Source organism: Pyxicephalus adspersus, chromosome 10 (assembly GCF_032062135.1).
Source record: "Pyxicephalus adspersus chromosome 10, UCB_Pads_2.0, whole genome shotgun sequence".
In the NCBI taxonomy this organism is placed as follows: Eukaryota; Metazoa; Chordata; class Amphibia; order Anura; family Pyxicephalidae; genus Pyxicephalus; species Pyxicephalus adspersus.
Genome location: NC_092867.1, coordinates 20704618 through 20725413, shown reverse-complemented (window position 1 = coordinate 20725413; position 20796 = coordinate 20704618). Strand labels below are relative to the sequence as shown.

Sequence of the window (20796 nt, the reverse complement as noted above, 5' to 3'; positions counted from 1 at the left end):
ACGTACCATATACAATATCAGATGAGGGTTGCAGGGGAAAACAATTGCAAACACAGTGCTGAGATTTGGCAGAGTGGGAGACGTACCATATACAACCATTGTGTTAGGCCAACGTAACACACCTGACAGCAGATATGAGGTGCCCAGCTTTTCTCCTGATCTCCAATTTCACATCCAAAGTAATACTTGTAAGCAAATCTCACCCTCTTGATTAGGTTCTTGTGTTGATCACACGGGGCATATTTGCCGGTTTATTAACACAGCTGCACCTACTAATTTTTAGCTTAACACAGACTCACTATGGCCTAGCTGTACTATCCAATTAGATGGTTTCGCACTAGAGACAAGCCCCTGGTCCATCTCGCCTTATATACCTATTTCTGATGTCAGCTCACTGACTTGCCCAGCCGGTGCTGGAACATGCATGCCACCAGGGGACGTGGATCAGCTGAGGCGGCAGCAGGCATAGTGGTAGCTGCAACTGGTATAATGTTCCCATGTAAAAATATATTACCCAATTACTGACCATTTGAACAGCTATAGCATGCCCATAACCTAAAATCTGTACGTGATAGGCAAATTCTGATTTGGAATCAGCACAATCGATATCATGTAAATCACATGTGTTATTCCCAGTAGCAAAATCATTGTTGTGCAGGGATGAAACAAATTAGATTGGCTGATTTTTCTTGAAGGCATTTAGTAGAATTGTGGTTGCGTTGCAGTTTTTGGTCATTGTTAAGATGCTACAGGACGTGTCTTATGGCTGCTTACCTGCTCAACTGTTTTCTATATGCTTGAATAGGATTACAAACACCTGGTAAGCATTTTAAACAGTTGAAAGCATTTGAAAGAAGTTTTGGAAGGGTTTGCATGGAAGAAGTAAAAGTAACCTAGCAAAACATACCTTTTTTTTCAATGCGTTACACTTTAAAAGTGAAATCTCATTACTATGGAATTTTGTAAACCTTCATATTCCACACAAACCCATTATTATGTATTTATGGTAAAGGGTAAAAATGTAAACATCTGATCAGGAGTTAATGAAACACGTTGGGATTTTTTTTGAGCTTTTACATAAATTTAATATTTTGCTGGTGTGAACAGGGCTCTGGCATAAAAGTCTTGTGTATGCTGACTCAATCAGTTTTGTGGACATTCTTGGAAATGAAATTTATGAGGTACTTTCAAGCTGTGTTTCAGTATCTACAGATGTGGCACTCTTTGCAAAATAATCATAATCTATATTTATAAAAATAACCTGAAGGTATTCATTGGGGAGAGATAATAGTTATCATATGTTCAGGGAGGGAAGTAAAAATGCTGATTACCAAGCTGAAGGCATGAAGATGTCTTGTTACTTCATGAATAAAGGGACACTCTGAATAGTCTTCTTCTGTCCAGTGTCCACTACGATCACACTTTCGCCAGGCTCGCGGCTCTTCTCCATGTTCTGCATAAAGCAGTGAGCTAAGTGCAAATGCTCTGCAGGGGTAGAAAGCCATCATGCCAGCTAATGTTCTAGGCCATCTAGGAAAGAAATCAAAGATTATTATTTACTTTACTACAGTAATACATTAAAAATGAAAACTTGTTAAGGAACCCTCTGTACTAGTTGGAGCTTGTCGATACTTAGCATTTCCCCACCACCACTACCGCCCACTCCTACTTCTTCACCTAAAGACCATCTGCCAGGTCTGTCCCAGTGTGGGTTAAATCATCTGATGACTAATGGTCTAGGAAAGTTTAGGAGATTTGAACTTTTTCAAAAGTGCAAACTTTTTAAATTACTTCCATCAGTCACTTTCCCCTGGTAAAGATTTAATTGTAACTGTACAAAACATGGAGTTCAATGCAAGGGCATTGGTGATAATTGAGCAGATTATGGCTATTATCTAATTTGATACAATGCACACCGTCATGAGACAAACACCTATGTTGTCCTCTGCAAAATCTGTAAGGTAAATTAGTTGTCTTCCATTTTAGACAAGTAAACAGTTACTAGTAATAGAAGTCCAAGTCCTATGGGCTGCCATAGGTCCTCATAGAAGGCTGTTTTAACAATTAAACACACATATATATATATATAATTATATTAGCACCCAAGACAATTTTTAATATTTGTTGAAATAGACTTTTTCATGAATAAAGTTGTCAATTTAACAATTACAATAAACTCTGCTGTCAAAACAGATATATCTCTAGGACAGATACTGTATTTCACAGCTTTCCACTAGTACCTGCTGTCTGGCTGTCTGGCTGTCTGAGAAACTGGTATAAGAGCAGAAAAGTAGAGACCTCTTCCATAAGAGATTATTAGCCTGCAGATCAGTCAGAGAATGCCTAAGTAACAATAGCTTTCACTAATCATATATTTAAGGGGTTTAAAAGCTTCCAGCCATTTACAGTGTATTCCCTTTCAAGAACACAACAGACTCAGGACCAACTTGTGAAATATTCCTTAAAATACATTTTCATGAACTTTTGAGAAGCATGATCGATAAGGTTGAGAATGTCTTCTTTTTGATTTATATCCAATGACAAATTGCCTTTGGCAGAATTTGAAGCTGGATGAAAGAATTTATAAATCTACTGACCGCTAGCAAAAAGTAATGCATGCTTCCCAGACTAGGGCTGGCTCTAAGACACTTTCTAGAGAATTACACAGCCAGGCTAAATGCAAAGCACAATATACTTGGATTAGTATAACCAATCAAAATTATACTTTTGTCTTTCTGTTTAACCTGATAACCTGTCTCTTATGAGTAGGTCTGCACTTCCTGTGCTGTAGCCATAACAGTAAATGACAGGCTACCTTTAGGTCTTTACTTAAACATATATCTTCAAGTATATTAACTCTCCAGCAGCAATACTTTTGGTATGTCTTTACCAGCCATTTACGATCGTCTTATTTTAGCTTACCTTTAAATTTCCCGTACAATTAATTATTAGTATTGTAATAGTATTGTATTATAAAATATATAAATATATAAAAATATATAAAATAATAGTATTGTAATAAAATAGTATTGAGAGCCCATGAACCATTCTTTAATGAAGCATACAATCCAATGTCTCCTATATAGTTTAAGGCAAATTTATGGGAAGCCAGTTAAACTACCATTATGATTTTGGGCCCCTTAACCTACAAACCTGATCATGATTTTCGGATGCGGGACATGTCCTGTTTAAGATTCCAGTCTGGGCCCTAAGTACTGCAAGGCAGAGTGCTATACACTGACTGCAGACAGCAATACAAATTTTATAGTGGTTCTAAACTTTGCTCATTCGGACCATAAATAAAAATATGTTTTGGTTGACCTTCCAATTTAAATATTGGCATATTAAAAAAAGAACCAGATGCATTATAATGAACATCTGGCTTATGCAGGTCATAAGACAGGTGTTCATTCTTACATATCTGGTTCTTTTTTTAATATTTTCACCATTAATGTTAGAATAACTAAGTTAATTTAGAAATCTCATGAGAGAGATGGGGAGATTTCATAACTATTCAATCATCCATCTATTCCAGGCTTGCATTTGGCTGGTCATGTCTGTCTGAATTCCTGTTCAGAGGTAGTATTAGTCTCTATATTTGGCCCTATCTGGGAACTGTGTCTGAAAAAGCTAAATGTGAAGTATCAAGTCCTGCAAAATAAGTATTTTAGGTAAATGAAAAAAAAAAAGGCTCAATGGAGCAGTCTTCACCTTTAGTAAGCCCCCGCTCAGTCTCGGGAGACTGGTTGTGTCTCCCAGCATTCGGTTGCCCCCAGGACTTACTGCGCAGGGGATGGAGTCTGGGAATGGGCTGGCAGCAAGCCAGGAGCCCACAGATAGCAGTACCAAGATTCCAACAAGACAAGTCCAGAATACAGAGCAGAGGTCATACACAAAATATCCGTTCCAGAAACGAAGTACACAAGTACAATACACAAGCACAGTTGGGGTCACAGGCAAAGGTGGGTCCAGGCAGTATAAACTGGCCATGTCAGACAGAAACAGGCAAGGTCAGCAACAGTAAATCAGACGATAAATATCAAGCACAGATTAGTCCAGCTAAACGCTACTACAGGCACCAATTACAGGGAGCAGAGAGGCTTTAAAGTCCCAGCAGCCAATAGCAGTGCAGGACTGAATCAGGAGCTGATCAGCCTCTAGATTCCCCTTCAGCTGTGCACAGCCTAACAATGGATGCTGGGGATGCCATAAATCCATCAGGGAAGCAGGGCCTGCTGGTATCCCAGTTCTCTTGGCTGCCGCAATTGACACTACTGGACAGAATAGACAGTGTCTATTACCACGATGGTGCACAGCACGCCGGACAGATAAGCATTTCTTAACAAAATCAAATTAGGAATCCTATTGGCTGCTGCAGGTAATGGGCCTGATTTAATAAAGCTCTCCAAGGTTGAAAAGGATACACCTTTATCAGTGAAGCTGGTAGAGCCAGCAAACTTGGAATAGATCCAGTCCAAGATTGAAAACATTTGCTACCAAAAAGCAAATGACTTTTAAGAAATCTTTTCCAGGTTTGCTGGATCACCCAGCTTCACTGATGAAAGTGTATCCTCTCCAGCCTTTACTAAATTGGGGCCAATGCCTTTACGGTTTTGCCTCTGTACATGTGTATGGTAGATAATCATATATAAGACAAAAGGAGTATTATCTGTGCTTTTGACAGTGATCCTCCACTTACTGGTTTTAGAGGTTTCTGCACTACAAAGTAGCAGATACATATCAGATTATGGATGTACAAAAGAGAGCAATAGGAGAAAATATAATACCAGTTCTCATTTGGTCAGTTCAAGTTATAACTAAATTAGTAACATTTTTCGAAACAATTATATAGTTCCAAACTTGCCAACAATTTCAAGTTTGGACTGGAAAAATATTTCCAGTCTGATGTCTGATCCAACTTTGGTGAAGCCATCTCTCTAAGGAGGTCTAAACTAAGGATAATTGATATAGTCAAATATTTTAGCCAGGTGTATTCTATGAAACAAAGACAAAAATACATAATTCTCAACTGCAACCCAGTCATTTGAAAGCAAGCTTTGCTTTGATCTCAATTGGTAACTACTACTAGGGTATTGGGAGGTATGCATTAATAATTCAATGACTAGCACCAAAGTACAGTAACTAAAACAATAAACAGAAATTACATTTACTACATTTACCTAAAATCACCTCTGTTATTGATTATTCTTTCCATAGGGCAATAGGGTGCTCCGGTTTCCAGAACAACAATCTCTATTTGCTTGGAGATGCTTCCATAGGAAGTATTTACTCGACATTCCCAAATACCAGAGGCATCTACATCAACACTGGATAAAATTAGATCACTGCAAAACATGAATTAAAATCAAGATTTGTTACACAAATAACACAGATTCTAGCAAGTAATAAATGTGACCTATTTATAACCAGGTTCCAATATATATTGGGTTTAGATCCATGCATACACTGACTTCTTTAACTGTTGTCCATTTATAACCCCCACAGTTATTAGCAGCAGGTAAATAGCCCATGATTTACATCCTGGCTCTTTCTATTTATGTTATTGAATGCAAAGGTTAGCCCTGAAATGACTTGTTATATTCTTAAGCAATACTCAACTGGATGTTGTAAGTACAGAGATTGATCACCAACATTTTTTTTCTGCAAGTTCTGCTTTAGGATTGTTTCCTTTTACATCCATCGCCAGATTTGGTACTAGACACATGCCTAGAAGTGCCAGTGGTTGCAATGGCAGATATTAAGAGCCCCAAGCTCTTTTCTCCTCATTTAATGCTACAGTCTGCATTAGAACCTGCTTGGATTACCTGAAAAACGACAGCTCAACAATAAGGTATCCTTGCCTTGAACTGCCAGCATAAATAGAAACTCCTAATTTTGCTCATTAAACTGCTTAGGAAAAATTTGCCTTTAACGGGGTTTATTCCACTTTGTGTTCTTTGGATTCTTGTTTCTTACCCATTAATTCTCACCATTAATGAACAATCGTCATTATTTAAAAAAAAAAAACAGATCCAGGATCCAAAAGGAGCCTCTGGGACTCTCTCGTAATGTGTTAAAAAGCCCAGTGCTTCCTAAAACGTATTTCATTGTTGCCTTCTCCTGTGATATTAAAGCATTTCAGCGAAATGCTTTCTTTTTTTTTTTTTTGTTTCAGGGAAATAAAAACTCAGTTTTCCTCATTCCAGCTCATAGTGCAACTGTTTTCTTTTGCATACCATGCATAATTTGTTTCTCAAGGGTTGGCAGGAATGTAACCCATAGTAACCAATATATATCTGCCATCAGTTCAGCACTGAGAACAAACCGCTGTCCAATTGACTAGTTTGCACACTGTTCTTGTTTTTAAATATACTTGCCAAAGTTCTAAAGACATTTTCCGTTTTCTTTTTCAGCCTACTAAGGTCATGCCTACTGATGAAAGACAAGAAATACAATATATTGGCAGGTTCTTCATTCAGAACAGCAATCCTTATGTGTGCTACACATCAGCGAGAGACTAGCTATAAATACAGATTGTGCTAACAAAGAAAGAACTTCCAGATAATTTGATCTTCAATATGTTTTTTTTCTAAAAATGGCAGGCAGACAAATCTTAAATATAGGGGCCTGTGGCGAAGAGCCATCAGGCAGAAAATAGATGAACATCAGGAAAACAATTGTAAGACGTCAGACATAGGAAAGAAAAATAATTCTGCAAGGCACCGACCAAATGAAAGAGTTTCTGCTTTTTAATGTTGTTCTGTTTAGCAGCTGATCACTCAAGCGTATGCGGTCTAGTTCTTTAATGTTAATATGTCAGCATATTGTTTTGTAGCAAAGACCAGCATATAAAGCTAAGCTACTCTGTATTGTTAATTTTCACATTTATATTTAATTTATTTTGCATTCTTCATTTTCATCAATATTTTTAGGATTAGACTGACCCACTGAAAAAAATCTGGTGATATCCCCCCAAAATTATTTTTTTGGTGCCATATAGGCAGTTATAGAACAGCTGCCTTTCCCTCTAGTGGGCTCTGTTGCCTTACAAAAATGTGCCACTGTTTCACTTTTGGATTATGCATTTTGGTGGGCTCTCATTCTTACATCTTCTGGTGAGCCCTAGTTCCCCAGTCTGACACTGGATACATTTAATTTGATGTATTTTCTATCTCTGTGCCTCTGTGTGCATCACACACAAGAAAATCCACAAGACAATGCACTTACTATACATCTAATAGTTATTATGTCCTCCACAGACACAAACATCCTATCAGAGCTCCTATATACCTTTGTGCTATATTACCATATTCACATTAACATACACTGTGTTAGGAAAAACAATTATTTTGAATGGGCTGACAATTCACCGAGCACCAAAAACCAGACCTGATTTTATTTTTTGAGTTTAGATCTTACAGTTTTTACTTTTTTTTTGTTTTTTTACTAATTTTTGGGTGGTGAATCCAGAAATTACCCCAGTTTTTTGCAATCACATCCAGTTTTTATGATACAGGGTACCCTCCATTTTTGTCAAAATACAAATTTTACATACAATGAAAAATAATGAAATAATACCTCGAATGAAATGTTTTTTTAAATTTCTTTTGTTCATACAAAGGATTTATTGTTACTCCATGACATTTTTTTTACAGTAAAACATTTGAAAATTAATCGAGTAAGCCGTTAAGGTAAAAATGTACGCTTATAGCTTTTTCTGGAATGTTCAGTGTTAGGACAATCCTGCCAGATGCTCCAACAATAGTCAGCCATCATATAGACATCCCATCTACCCCAATACTGTCCCCTTCCATTAACCTTCAAATCTTGGTGGAATTCTTCACCTTGCTCATCACTGACTTCACCAAGGTTTTTTCCGGGAAGTTAGAAAGATGGCTATGCAGAAAATGCACCTTGATACTCATATTGCAACCAAGCATTTGCATTTTGTAGCTCTCCAAGAGTTTCTTGACAATTTCTGTGTAATTATTTGCTTGTGTGTTTCCAAGAGAGTCCTTGACAAAGACTTTGAATGATAACCAAGCATTCTTTTCAACATTTGACATTGTCCTGATGAAATTTTCATCTTTGATGAGCTGGCGAATCTGTGGACCATCAAACACACTGGCCTTTGTTTTTTCAAATGACTATAATCATGTTCTTCAAGAGAGAAACTGGCACTGGGATTTCATCTGAATGAGCCACTGGGTGTATAGCGATGGTAGACTAGGATACTCTTTGTTACATTTATTTTTCTTGTTATATCCTGTAGTTTTCACTATACAAAAGTAACAGTTACTGAAATGATCTCCTGTCTCTCGGCAAACTATAGGTTTACCAAATGGCATCCTATAACCTGTTTTCTTTGTCTACATCCGTAAACCCTCAACACACTGTTTGCACACATTATGAGGGGCCCAAGACTTATCTTGATCACCAAGTTTAACTTTGAAATATGCCAAATAGGGTTGCTCTACAAATATGCTGATGTTCGCCCTTTGACTGGAAATGGTGAAACTGCCACAGATATAACAAAATGAATCGGGGTTGTTTAGGCGAGAAACAGAAGAGCCAGACATGATCTGAAAGAAAGGAAATACGTGTGTAGAAAAATAAATTTTTCTTATTCACTACGTAGAGCAGCGCACAACCTCTGACCACACTGTTTTGTGTGTAAATGAATAGCCTATACAAATCCACCCTACAATAATCGCATTAATATAAGCAGTAGAGAAAAACCTGACGTGATAGAAGAAAACTAACCGCACTTTAAGAATCAGCATACCTATTTTAAATAGTGTAAATAAGCTTAAAAATTGAAGTCAACAAAAAATTTGTTCAAAATTGTTCCCCAATGCAAGAGGCCTATTTATAAAGGGGAGAACATGCTATTCTTCAGAAAAATAGTATATTTTAAATTTTATTTTTTATTTCTGACAATGTGGGGTGGGATTCATACCCATTCGGAGAGATTTATCTGGACATATGTAAGCTCCATGGTACAATTTAAGCATCATTGCTCTGTGCATGGAGGATGATGTCACTTTCCAGGCTCTCCTAAAGTCTTTCAAAATGTCAGATGGAGATTTATTTGGAAACATTTCACACCATCAACTTAGGCCCGTTCTCCTCACTTCAAAGTTGATGTCATCACTGTATCTGGGATACACATCTGTTATTGCTTGTTTTGCAAGGACTTAATTAGATGTTTTTGCAAGGACTTAATTTGTAGGTAAATAAAAGGAATAGCCCTTGAAAATGGGTATAAAGCATGGGCGGCTTGGTAAGATATAGGTTTTTTAGTTGGGGGGTTCACAAAGGTTTTTAGTCGCACAAAATGAAACCCAGGGCAGTCCGTTCTGCCAACATAGATACAGAAGGGGGTATCTAGCACCTCCTTTAAAGGTAGTAGATCCTTATGAACATATAGGAGATAGCTTAGGTTCATTTTAGGGGTCATTTGGCCTAGAGCTAGTGGTTCCATGAAGCCAGTCCCTCAGATATCTTGTTATGGAAGCTCAACTATATAACTTTACATCTGGGAAGTTGATATCGCCATTTTTTACTGGTCGCTGGAAAATAAAAAAACTCAGTCCAGCTTGTTTTCCCTCCCAAATGAAATTTCTGGAAACTCTGTACAGATCTTGGAGTTCCTTGGGTCTCAGTATTATTGGTAACATCTGAAACACTACCATTTTAGTTAAACTAATCAACCCTAAATATAGAAATTTGAAAGATACAAGAAAATTTTTGCAGTTGGTCTAGGACTGTTTGCCAGAGTGGTGTTACATTTATTACCTTCTAAGTATTTCAGTTTTTCTTTGCACCTAACAAATGGGTATTGGGGGTTCCAACGGGGTCTAAGATATTTTGATAAGTAGAAGGCTTTTGATTTGTCCAAATTGATGGATTATCCAGAGATTGTACCATACTGTGTTAGCACCTGTAGCACTGCTGGGAGACTGCGTTTTGGCTTGGCAATGTATAGCACTAAGTCATCTGCAAACACAGTAACCTTAACCCTCCTGTTCTCAATGAGTATACCTTTGAAATTGGGGGCAGTTTCTAGCAGTCTTAATAAAGGATCTAGTGCCAAGTTAGAAAGTATTGGAGAAAGCGGGCAGCCTTGGCGAGTTCCCCAAGTCATTACGACTTGTTCAGATAGGCTTCCATTGAAGAATATTCTTGGGATGAGGTTTTTATAAATATATTGTATGTAAGATGTAAAGATTTGGTGAAAAGCCTTCTGGGTGTGCTTTTTCTGCTTCTAATTCCAATAACATGGCCTTCTGAGGGGTGGATTTGCTGCTATTGCTGTTCGTTGATACTTTTTTAATTACTACTACATTTGCATTTTGCAAAAGTGTTCCAGTTGCCATATTTACATAGCTAGATAGTTAGGTTGAAAAAAAAAAAGACATAGACATAGTTGATCCAGAAGAAGGCAAACAAAAACCCCCTACTTTAAAAAGAGTTCAATTTGATTTAACGGGGGAAAAAATCCTTCCTGATCCAGTGAGGCAATCTCATGTTCCCCGGATCTAAAGAGTACAGTCTGTACTCTTTACCTTAATACCCAGTTATATTATGTGCTTCAAGAAAAGCATCCAGATTTTTCTTACAGCAATCTATATAGAACTTTCTGAAACAACTTTCTTAGGGGGCCGGTTTCAAATTTTTACAGACCTTACTGTGAAGAATCCCTTCCTTATCCGGAGCTTAAACTTCTTTTCCTCCGGAAGCAAAGAGTGCCATCTTGTTCTTTGTAATGATCTCAAAAGTGAATATTTGGGAAGAGAGTTCCCTATATGGACCGTTTATATATTTAGACAGGGTGATCATATCCCCCATTTAAACATCTCTTCTCAAGAAAGAATAGATTCAGTTCAGCTAATCTCTCATCATAGCTGAGCACTTTATTCCTTTTATTAGTTTAGTTGCCTTTCTCTGCAATTTCTGCAATTCCACAATATACTTTTTGTGAACTGCTGCCCAAAACTTGACTGCATATTCCAGGTCTGTGGTCTGACCAATGCTTTGTATGTGGGGCAGGATTATGTCTCCACCTCTGCAGTCTTTTCCTCTTTTAATACAAGAAAATACTTTGCTAGCTTTAGATATTGCAGCTTGGCATTGTATGCTAATATTAAGTCTATTATCAACTAGAACCCCCAGATCCTTTTCCATTCTTCACTCCCCTAAATGTATTCCCCCTAGACAGTATGAAGCATGCATGTTGTTAGTCCCCAAGTGCATAACTTTACATTTATCTATATTAAATGTCATATGCAACTTGGCTGCCCAATCAAACAGTACATCCAGGTCTGCTTGTAGATTATAGACATCCTGTATGGACTTAATTCCATTACATAGCTTGGTTTTGCATGGTTGGGTTTTAAAGAGTGGTGGGTACTCTGATCTTCACTGTTGATGATAGCATTGCCATTTGGAAAATTGAAAACATTATAGGGTTTAATGAGAAGCAGTTTTTTTTTTGCCAAATTTCCGAATCATTTTCTCATATTTTCGATAGATACACAGAAAATAAAACTTTGTATTTTAAGTATATTTTACTGTTTTCATTGAATTACTACAGAAAAGTTGGAAACTTGTATATCCCATTGCAACAGACCATTGCAGTGTTGAATACAAATGTGTATGTAATAATAGGGGTTATAAATCCCATTTGTCTCAATTCCATTACTGTTAGAATATCTTATTGTGTTAACAAACATACTATTTTTACAGAATGGAAAATGTTAAACCTTCTCAGGTTTTAATTTTTTTAGGTACCTCATTGTACCAGAGACCTTTGGACCCTTCATTTTACACCTTGGTGTCTCAAGGGTAAAAAGAATAGGAAAACCTTTGCAAAGGATTTAACCTCCCTAGCAGTTCATTTATTTCCGTTTTTTTATGTCTAAAACCGGTGCATTGTTTTTCATGAAAATTTATTTTACAGTATAATGTAATAGTATGAGTTTATTAAAGTTTGAAACACAAAATCATGTAAAACCAATAAATTGAATAAATTAAAAAATCTATATATTTAAAAAAAAAAATTTAATTTTTTTAAATAAAAAAAAAAATACACATTATACTCATACTAATATATATACTGTAAAATAAATGTTCTTGAAAACAATGTACTGCTTTTACACATAGAAATCCAATGTATTGCATTCAATACAGTTATTTTGTATTGAATGCAATACAAATGGATTTTGAATTTCCCGCCGCGCCGGCAAGGTCACCAGGCACACGCACACGCACCGACGTCACCAGGAACTCCCCGGCGACTCATCGTGTGCAGAAGGAGGAAGAAGGAAGAAGAAGACAGATATCGCGGCGCTGGACGCTGGCAGATCGAGTAAGCGCTCTATTTACTAACCTTCCCATAGGTTTACATACCGAGTGCACCTAACCGAGTGTGACTCGGGGTTACCACTTTTAGCAACTTTTTTCTACCCCGAGTCACACTCAGGGTTACCTCTAGAGAGGTTAAAAGACAGTAGACTAGCTTTAAACCTTCCACACTTTCCTCCAAAGTAAAACATATTTGGTTGGAGTTGTGTATTATTGAAAATATTTTCACAAATCAAATGTACCTATGGTATATATAAAAAATGAAATATGCATATAGTGCTATGTAATGTATGTCATTTCATAATGCAACAAATGTCATTGTTTAAAGGTATTCATTTGCATGTTCTCCAAGCCTTACATCATCCACTAAATAAAGATAAAATATAAACAATGCATCATTAGCTTCACAACATGAATTTGAAAGAATTTATTATGAATCTCTGTTTTTCCAAGAAGCTATTTCCTATTAATCAAAAATAAAATGAGAAACGCTTCAGTCCGTGTATGATACTGAGTACGAAAATAGCGCAAATCTGTTGGGAGTGTCTGTGCTATGGATTAATGAAACAAATCTCATTTTCTTGTTTTTTTTTTTATTTTACAATAAGCATTTGAGCTCATGAGCATGCATAATCATTTGCATTACACAAGAAGGGAACTTTCACCTTAACCGTTACATTTTAATCCATAAAATAAATAAGTAAATTGTAAAAAGAAAATAAAGAATGATATAAGAAAGAGAATGTTTGTATCTGTACTAAAATGTATTCCTATAGTGAAAAAATGTATGTGTTCATATATGGTGTTCAGTTAAAAAATAATGACGAAACACTTATAGATAAATCAAAGTGAAGAAGAAAGTTGGGAGCAGTATTATACTTTTTTTATTGCTGTGGTGCCTGAAATGGTTTTGTATAGCCCTAAAATCCAACTTCAGTTTTTTTAAAAGGATTTTTAATTTGTAGAAAGAAAAAAACAGCAAATGTAATATAAAGCTATCCAAAGCATATATAAATTCCATGCTAGCCCACCCTACCTTATTTAATCTTAAGGTTTTTAATTTTTTTAATTCACTGGAAATCCCTATTTACTTTTCTGAGTCTGTGGGAAAGTAACACAAAGAGTCCTATGTCTTCTTTTGTATTGATGGCAGTGATAAAGGAGAATTCTTTTGGAACTCACCTTGTTTCCCAATGACATGGGCACTTCCCATAAGCTGCCCATCATCTAGGTCATCATGTAGTTTGGAAGACCCCAGCAACATGTCATGATGAGGGATGGTAAGAGTGGATCACTGTTCTTTTATAACAGTATGAAGCGCATAAAAGAAATGTGCTGGTGTAAAGTAATGGGTATAGCTAGATGAGGTGGGGGTGGTTAGGTGGGGGTTAGGCAAAAAAAGGACATTCCCCTTGAATAATGGGAACTGTTGTTACTATTACCCCCTAGGAAACGTTGAATTTGATGTGCGTCCTATGGTTGGCAGGTTTGACCTTCACGGCACAGTCCTGACCCATCAACAGCAATCAACTAAAGTGACTTGAGCATGGAACAATTCTAAGCACTACCCACATCTCTACTCACAATGACTGTGTATTTCCCCTAAATAATGAGACAACTGTAGTTAGTGGTATAATGGTACCCACTAAGAAACATTTTGAATATGATGTGTGTCCTATAGTTGGCAGGTATCACCTTCACAGCACATAGTTTTGACCCGCCAACTGTCACGTATAACAGGGAGGGGAGGGTAACAGAAAGGTAACACAGAAACAAGTAAAACCAAAGAGACTGTCAGATATTCACATATGCAGCTTGTCTGACAGATCCTCAAACTTCTGTCACGGAAGGGACCGTGACACCAACAGCCATCAATTCAGTGACTGAAACAGAGAAGAGGCCCAAGCACTGACCACAACAACTGTGCAATTATTTTGAATAATGGTAAATGTACTTTCTGTTTTCCCCTGGTAAGCATGTTGGATGTGTTATGCAGTACCTGGATAGATCCTGCCCCACAATTCTGGGTATAGTGCAATTTTAGCAGCAGCTAATACAATCAAAGGAAGAAAAAGAAGAATTATTCAAAAAACAATTGTAATAGAATTAGTGTTGTACATTGGGAAAAGAAGCTAGGAGATCAAAGTGGATGGAATTCTAGTACAGTTTGAAGGAGTAATTCAGTTGTTTCCATTTATTTTAATAGAAAACACATCTAGCAGCAATAGAAGTGTGAATTGGCCTTACATTGTAGAAAAGGATTATATGATCTGGTAAACCATACCCCCTAAAAATTGATTTAAAAAACTATGTAATGAGTACGTGCCTAAATGTTGGATAGCATATTATAATATCCTTACATTCTGCAAAAACATATGAACACACCCTAGGTATAAACGTTTAGCTGGAATATTTACACGTGCTAATAAAGAACTTTCACATCCGATGAAAAACAGTCAGTCACCTCATTCCTGAAATATTATTAAATGAAAGCAGTTTTAGTTGGCATGTAGGTGTAAACTTTAGATTTTAGAGAAACCCGATACAACGTTTTATGTATTCAAACTTGGAGAGCTGCCAAAGAAAATGCAAGGAAACTGGCTGTGGTGTAAGAAAGAATATATTAGCAGAAATAAAGTGTTTATACAGTATTAAACAGTATGATTTCGTGCAAAAAAAAAGCACAATTATTAATGCGAAAGGTTTAAACATTAGGGACAAAAAATATAATTCTTCACTCATGTTTCAGAAAAAGAATCTGTCACAAAGCAAAGCTTTAACATAGAAAAAGTACATATTACTATCGTCTTAGATCTAGGGAGACAAGGTAGATCCAGTCAAATGACTGCTTCTATTTTAATGTAAAGTTTACCTTTTTTTTTTTTTTTTTTTTTTTTAATTGTTGTCCATGTACCTTTTTTAAAAAGACGAAATCACATTGTACAGTGGTAGGGTCAAGTGAAGTCAAAAAACATAAGAGAACCCCTTCTTTAGGTATACATATGCAGCATTACCACTGTCTGGTACCTTAAATAGTATACGTGTCACCAGTATGTAACTAAAAAGTGTATATGCATGTATGCACATATGTGGATGTGCACACACCATGGAGTTGAGATGCCTATACAAGCAAATCATAAACAGAAGTATGCGCATGCATTTGAACCAACTACTTAATTCTTCTTCTCTTACACACTGTACCCTATTGACTGGATACTTCTAACTTAGCATGCAGTGTGTCAGACCTCTGCAGAGAAGCTCTGCTTCCCTACCCAGAACAAGCTAAGCACTTGCAGAATGCAGACAGATACAGGCTTTCTACTTTTCCAAAGAAATACTGTAAGACACTGAACATCTTATGTTTACATTCATCTAAAATGTATTTAGTGGATTTAAATGAAATTAGATGAGAATCAATCCAGATGGGAACTGAGTGGGACATTAGTTTTACCACTTCACTCCAGTGCAGCCAAAATCTAATCTATACTATTTTTGTATGTGTATTACAATGTGTTATGGTGCTTTGCAATCCGGGTTCATTTGGGTTTGAATGAATAGGTGTGTTGGGGTGCAATTTAAAATGAATAGACCTAAATGCAATACACAGAACAGCTATGCATTAATACAACACATAGGCCCTAATGGGCTCAGTATAGAGTAAGTTATATGAACAAAACAGACAAATCTTTTGAATAAAAAAAAAAATGCTGGTTCTTAAGAAGAATGGATATATGGATGAGAGAGGTTAAAAAGATATCTAAGCAGTTGATCACTTGGATAGCTAGTTGGAAACATATCCAAGTAATATCTGAAATATAACTGTTCTTGAACCGTGTGTTCATAGAGAACAGTTAAGTAATGAGCTTAAACTCTTGCATTCACGTTTAGCTGCAAGCAATGGGGTGGTTATCCGGCTGGAGGCATGCCAAGATTCCAAATGAATTCTAACACCTCTAGTGAAATTGAAATGATATGCTTCGGCTTCAGCAGAGCAAACCAGCCAGGTACATTTTATAAAGAAACCGCTTAACATTTACTAATAGGAAGAATGGCTGAAGCATGGAAATTTGCCTTTTTATTACTTTTATTTTTAAGTTAAGCTCTACAAGATTTTAGCAAGATGATCTGTAATACATTTAAAGTAATGTATTCCTCTTTTACGTTTCATAAAATTGTATTGGCTAATTTTTTGCACAGTTATGCTTTTCGCATACATTTAAAGAATCAGACCACCTAAAAATAATATCTCAGATGACAGAAAGTGATGTGATGTCACTGATATAAGATGTAAGTACTTTGATCTCCAATCTACACACCTATTGCAGCCTTACTTATACAACACAACTATGGGGTCCACTAACTACTAATGCATTTCATTTGCTTACATTATGCAGGAAAAAACAGGACCACCCAAAGCTCTAAAAGTTCAGACAATCTATGGCACCTCATAGCTAGGGCTTATAAACCCCAGGAGAAGGTGGGATGAGATGAAAAATATGTAACTATTAATACAATATTGTTATTTTAGTACAAGGCTCCATTTTCTGATTCTGACCTGAAGAAGTGGTTTCATCCACGAAACAAAAATTGAGATAGCATGTTATCCAATGATTCCAATATGCCCACTTGGGGGGATTTTTATCCTTTTTGTTATATGATATTATATTTTGTATTTTTTCATTATAAACCTGAATTTTTATTATTATGCCAGTAATTCCCTACTTTTACCCCCTTGCCTTGTTTGTTAAGAAATACATTTTTCATTTGTTGCATTTTGGGGATATGGCATTCACTTGATTTGTACTGTCAGGAGATTTATTGCTGTATTGCTCCTACTGTCTCAAATAAAAGTACTGCTTGATTTACCCAACTGTTCTTTTGCATATTCATTTATTATGGTGCACAAAATGGGTGCATGGCAGGAGTGTGTTATTTGCCCACATATGTTGAACTAAACAGTATCCCTTTTCCCTATATCCAAAAGTAGTGTGGTATGGAACAAGTGACATCTTACTTTATTATGGCATGTATATTACTCATTCTCTGTCTATGCCTGCCTTGTGAATTCTAACCACTTGTCCAATTATTAAAACTTTTCAGAATATGTCTAAAGAGCCAGGACAGCAGCTAGCCTGACCAATATTTGTCCTTTTCTGCTAGTCATGCAGGCGTGTAAAACTCTAATTGACTTGAATGAGTTTATTGTAAGGATTAGAATACTGTCAAATGTTCACTGAGATAGAAAGTGACATGGCATGTCTGTACACTGGTGGCACAGGGCACAATGACAAAGAAGGACTGTAAATAAAAATACTGGTCTGGAGGAAAGAGTGTGATTTGTATACAGGACAACAGATATGTGCATCCCCATATGCAGTAAATATTATACTGAGAATACCAGCAGAATTATGCAAAACAGTGGAGTTTTTGTACCCAGGCATACTTCACTGCAGGGGCAATATAGTATAAAATTATATTAAAGGCAATAAATTATAGCTAAACTTCCATCAAATATAAAAGGCAGATATGATGCAAAACTTTACCATTGATACATTATTTTAGGTATTTTTGTAAATGCAAATGGTGTAAGCATCTAAATATTACTTGGTATCAACCTCCAGCAGTCTGTTGTATATATTTTGCCTGGAATTAGATGGATCTAGCCTTGTAGACTCCACCCCTTGACTAACCACCCCACATAATTCATTTTTAGACATATCTTCTAACCTCACTCATTGCAAACTCTTTTAGGGCCAGTGTGGACATATAAAAATAAATCATACAATTATTTTGAGGCATTATTTGTGCCAAGAAAGAAATTCTCAGTAATAACCTCTGAAAAAATGTCCTCAAAACAGTACCTGGCCATTGTGTTTCCAAGGGTGGGTCAGGAGATAATTCAGATATTTTAACAACACAGTCATGCTTTCAGGAAAACACTCAGGACCATGAAATAACTAATTTCTAGAATCTGCTGCCAGGATTTATGGGATTTTACTCAACTTCATTCCCTTTGTTCACTTAGAGAAACTAAAACAATGGGAAAAGAACTCAAAACGGATGTTAAATATTGAAAATAGAAGCAGCCACAGAAATACATTTCTAAACATCTGAACGAGACCTATTTTAATCTCACATTGTTTATTTGCACTCCAATCCGAAGTGTTGGCGAATTTCTGTTGTAAAGATACAGCAGAACATAGTGTTTGTGGCTTTACAATTTTAAATCATATCACATAAATATAAAAACTCAATATTTATTATTTCTAATATTTATGTAATGTTTATATAATACATGCATCTAAACATATGTCATTGCATGTGTCTAGCACAGGCATGACCACCAAACTGCGGCCCAATACAGTTGTTTCTCTGGCACTTTGGGTGTTCTGTGGCTCTGGCCAGTGCCACCCCATGCAGGGTCAGGAGAAGTACCCCGCTGGAGGGGTGCACCGCCAGAGCCATGGAACACGTCCCCTGTTGGTATCCCGGCTCGTGGAGGTGGGCAGGCTGTGTCCCTGCACACAACCCCCCCACTCTCCCATCACAGGCTCAAATCAGCGATGGGAGAGTGGGCGTTCAGTGGCGTCATGATGGCATAACCCCACCCACTCTTCCATAGGCCCGGCCCCTCTTTCAAATTTTATATTGTGGCCCCTGACTGAAAAAGTTTGCCTACTCCTGGTCTAGCACTACATGATCTCTACAATGAGATGCTGTATCTTCACCTGGTATTTGTAAGGGTTTATCAGAGGCAGCTCTGAAGCTGTTGAGTCGAGTGTCATCACAAAACGGAACATGCAAAATTGAATTAAAGCAGAAGAATGGCTTAGACCAGTGTGTTTCAATCAAGATTCCTCCTGAGTTTGCTAGGGGGCAGTGTGCCGTTTGTGCCTTTTTTGGGTATCTGTAAAGGTGACATTCTTCCCACTGGCCAGCAATGTAAGAGACATTCTTTCTGCTGATCACCACAATAATGTAGTATAGGTTGCGGATTTAATACTTATAGCAGAGTTTCATTAAGACCTGAAATAGAAAAACACTGGCTTAGACTAAGAAGGCCTTTCAAGAAAAAGTGATGCAGGGTAATCATATAAAACATATATAATATATCTAATAAAACATTCTGGAGTCTCTTTTAGTGCCCCAAAGTCAAAAAGAGTGAGCTGTACTCATTGTCCAGTTCATTTATTTATTATATGATTCTGTCATCTTGTAATTATTTTATAGGTATTATATTTTTGTTTTTTAGGTTTATAGAGCCATGTTTTATCATATGTATGTAAAACATATCCTTGGTATAAAAGGATCTCCAGTTACAAGTGTTTTTCTTATTAGAGTGAACCTGAGGAAACCCTCCATCAAATGTAGGATTTTCCTGACTGGCTGGTCATAAAGCAGTAGGTATGACCTTTACCTGCCTATTGAGAAGGAAACGTACAGCCTAGATGAGCACAGGTAAGGGGCACTAACCTGCTGAATCTTTTCCCATATACCAAATTTAAAGTTTGAAAATGTGAAACCTGTAAACACAGAAGATCTTAAAAAAACACAGCTGAAAAGGGAATATGATTTAACATTACATGACCTGATTTTCCTGTCTCCCTTCATGTTTTCCTTCTTCTAGTTTTTCTTCACAGCTCTTTCATTTCCCTTCCTCGATAACTCTGCTAATGCCAACCTTCAGTGAAATACTCATTGTATGAATACTTCAAGCAGAACTAAACTCACCAATTAAACTTTGTCCTATCTCAAAGCACCAATAAAATACTGTCCATGGACAGGTTTTAGAGTGTCCATAATTACCCTTATGTTTTTGTTTCTTTACTGCCTCTGACTAGCGCATCATCACTGCCTGCCGCATTACCTGCATCCTAACAGTGCAGGTACAATATCACCTTGTCAGGGTGATGTAAGGCACCCACTTCAGCATAGGTGTATTCCTGTGACGCCTTTAAATACCCTTGTTTGAAACACTTTAAATATGTGTGGTTTGAACACACTGTAGAAACTTTATATTGAAAGTAATTCAGCAGTCCGCAAGGATGCTGACCCAGAATGTTGTCTTGGTATTGAAGCAAATCATGCCAGGTGTCCATAGGGAATGCAATAAATGTACTGTGATAACGCATTCTGATGCAGGCTGCATCAAATGCATGTTGAAGCACAGACAATCTAAGATGGCACTGGTTTCAGTACCCAGGAGGGGTCTGTGGTCTATTTTAAAGTCTAATAATTTAAGTATTTTTTGTGGACTTAAGATGTGCAATTTTGGTTGGGGGGGGGGGGGGGGTAGGATGGTTCAGCAGATTCTTGTTGAGTTCATTTTTATTGTAGGGCTGAACTTCAGACAAACAGCTAACACACATAACAAAAATAAACATGTACTGTTTTACTTGATAAAGAATTTGTATTACAGTCTATACACAC

At 36.8% G+C, this 20796-nt stretch overlaps 1 protein-coding gene across 1 annotated transcript in view; it reads right to left on the bottom strand.

The window, feature by feature from the left end:
• The window catches only part of LOC140339231 (adhesion G protein-coupled receptor A3-like), a gene marked incomplete in the record, with an annotated part of 362860 nt that overhangs the window by 264424 nt on the left and 77640 nt on the right, over positions 1–20796 (bottom strand). Inside the window, 2 exon segments of the mRNA XM_072423819.1 lie at positions 1332–1530; positions 5181–5345. Coding sequence (XP_072279920.1) covers positions 1332–1530; positions 5181–5345 — 364 coding nt within the window.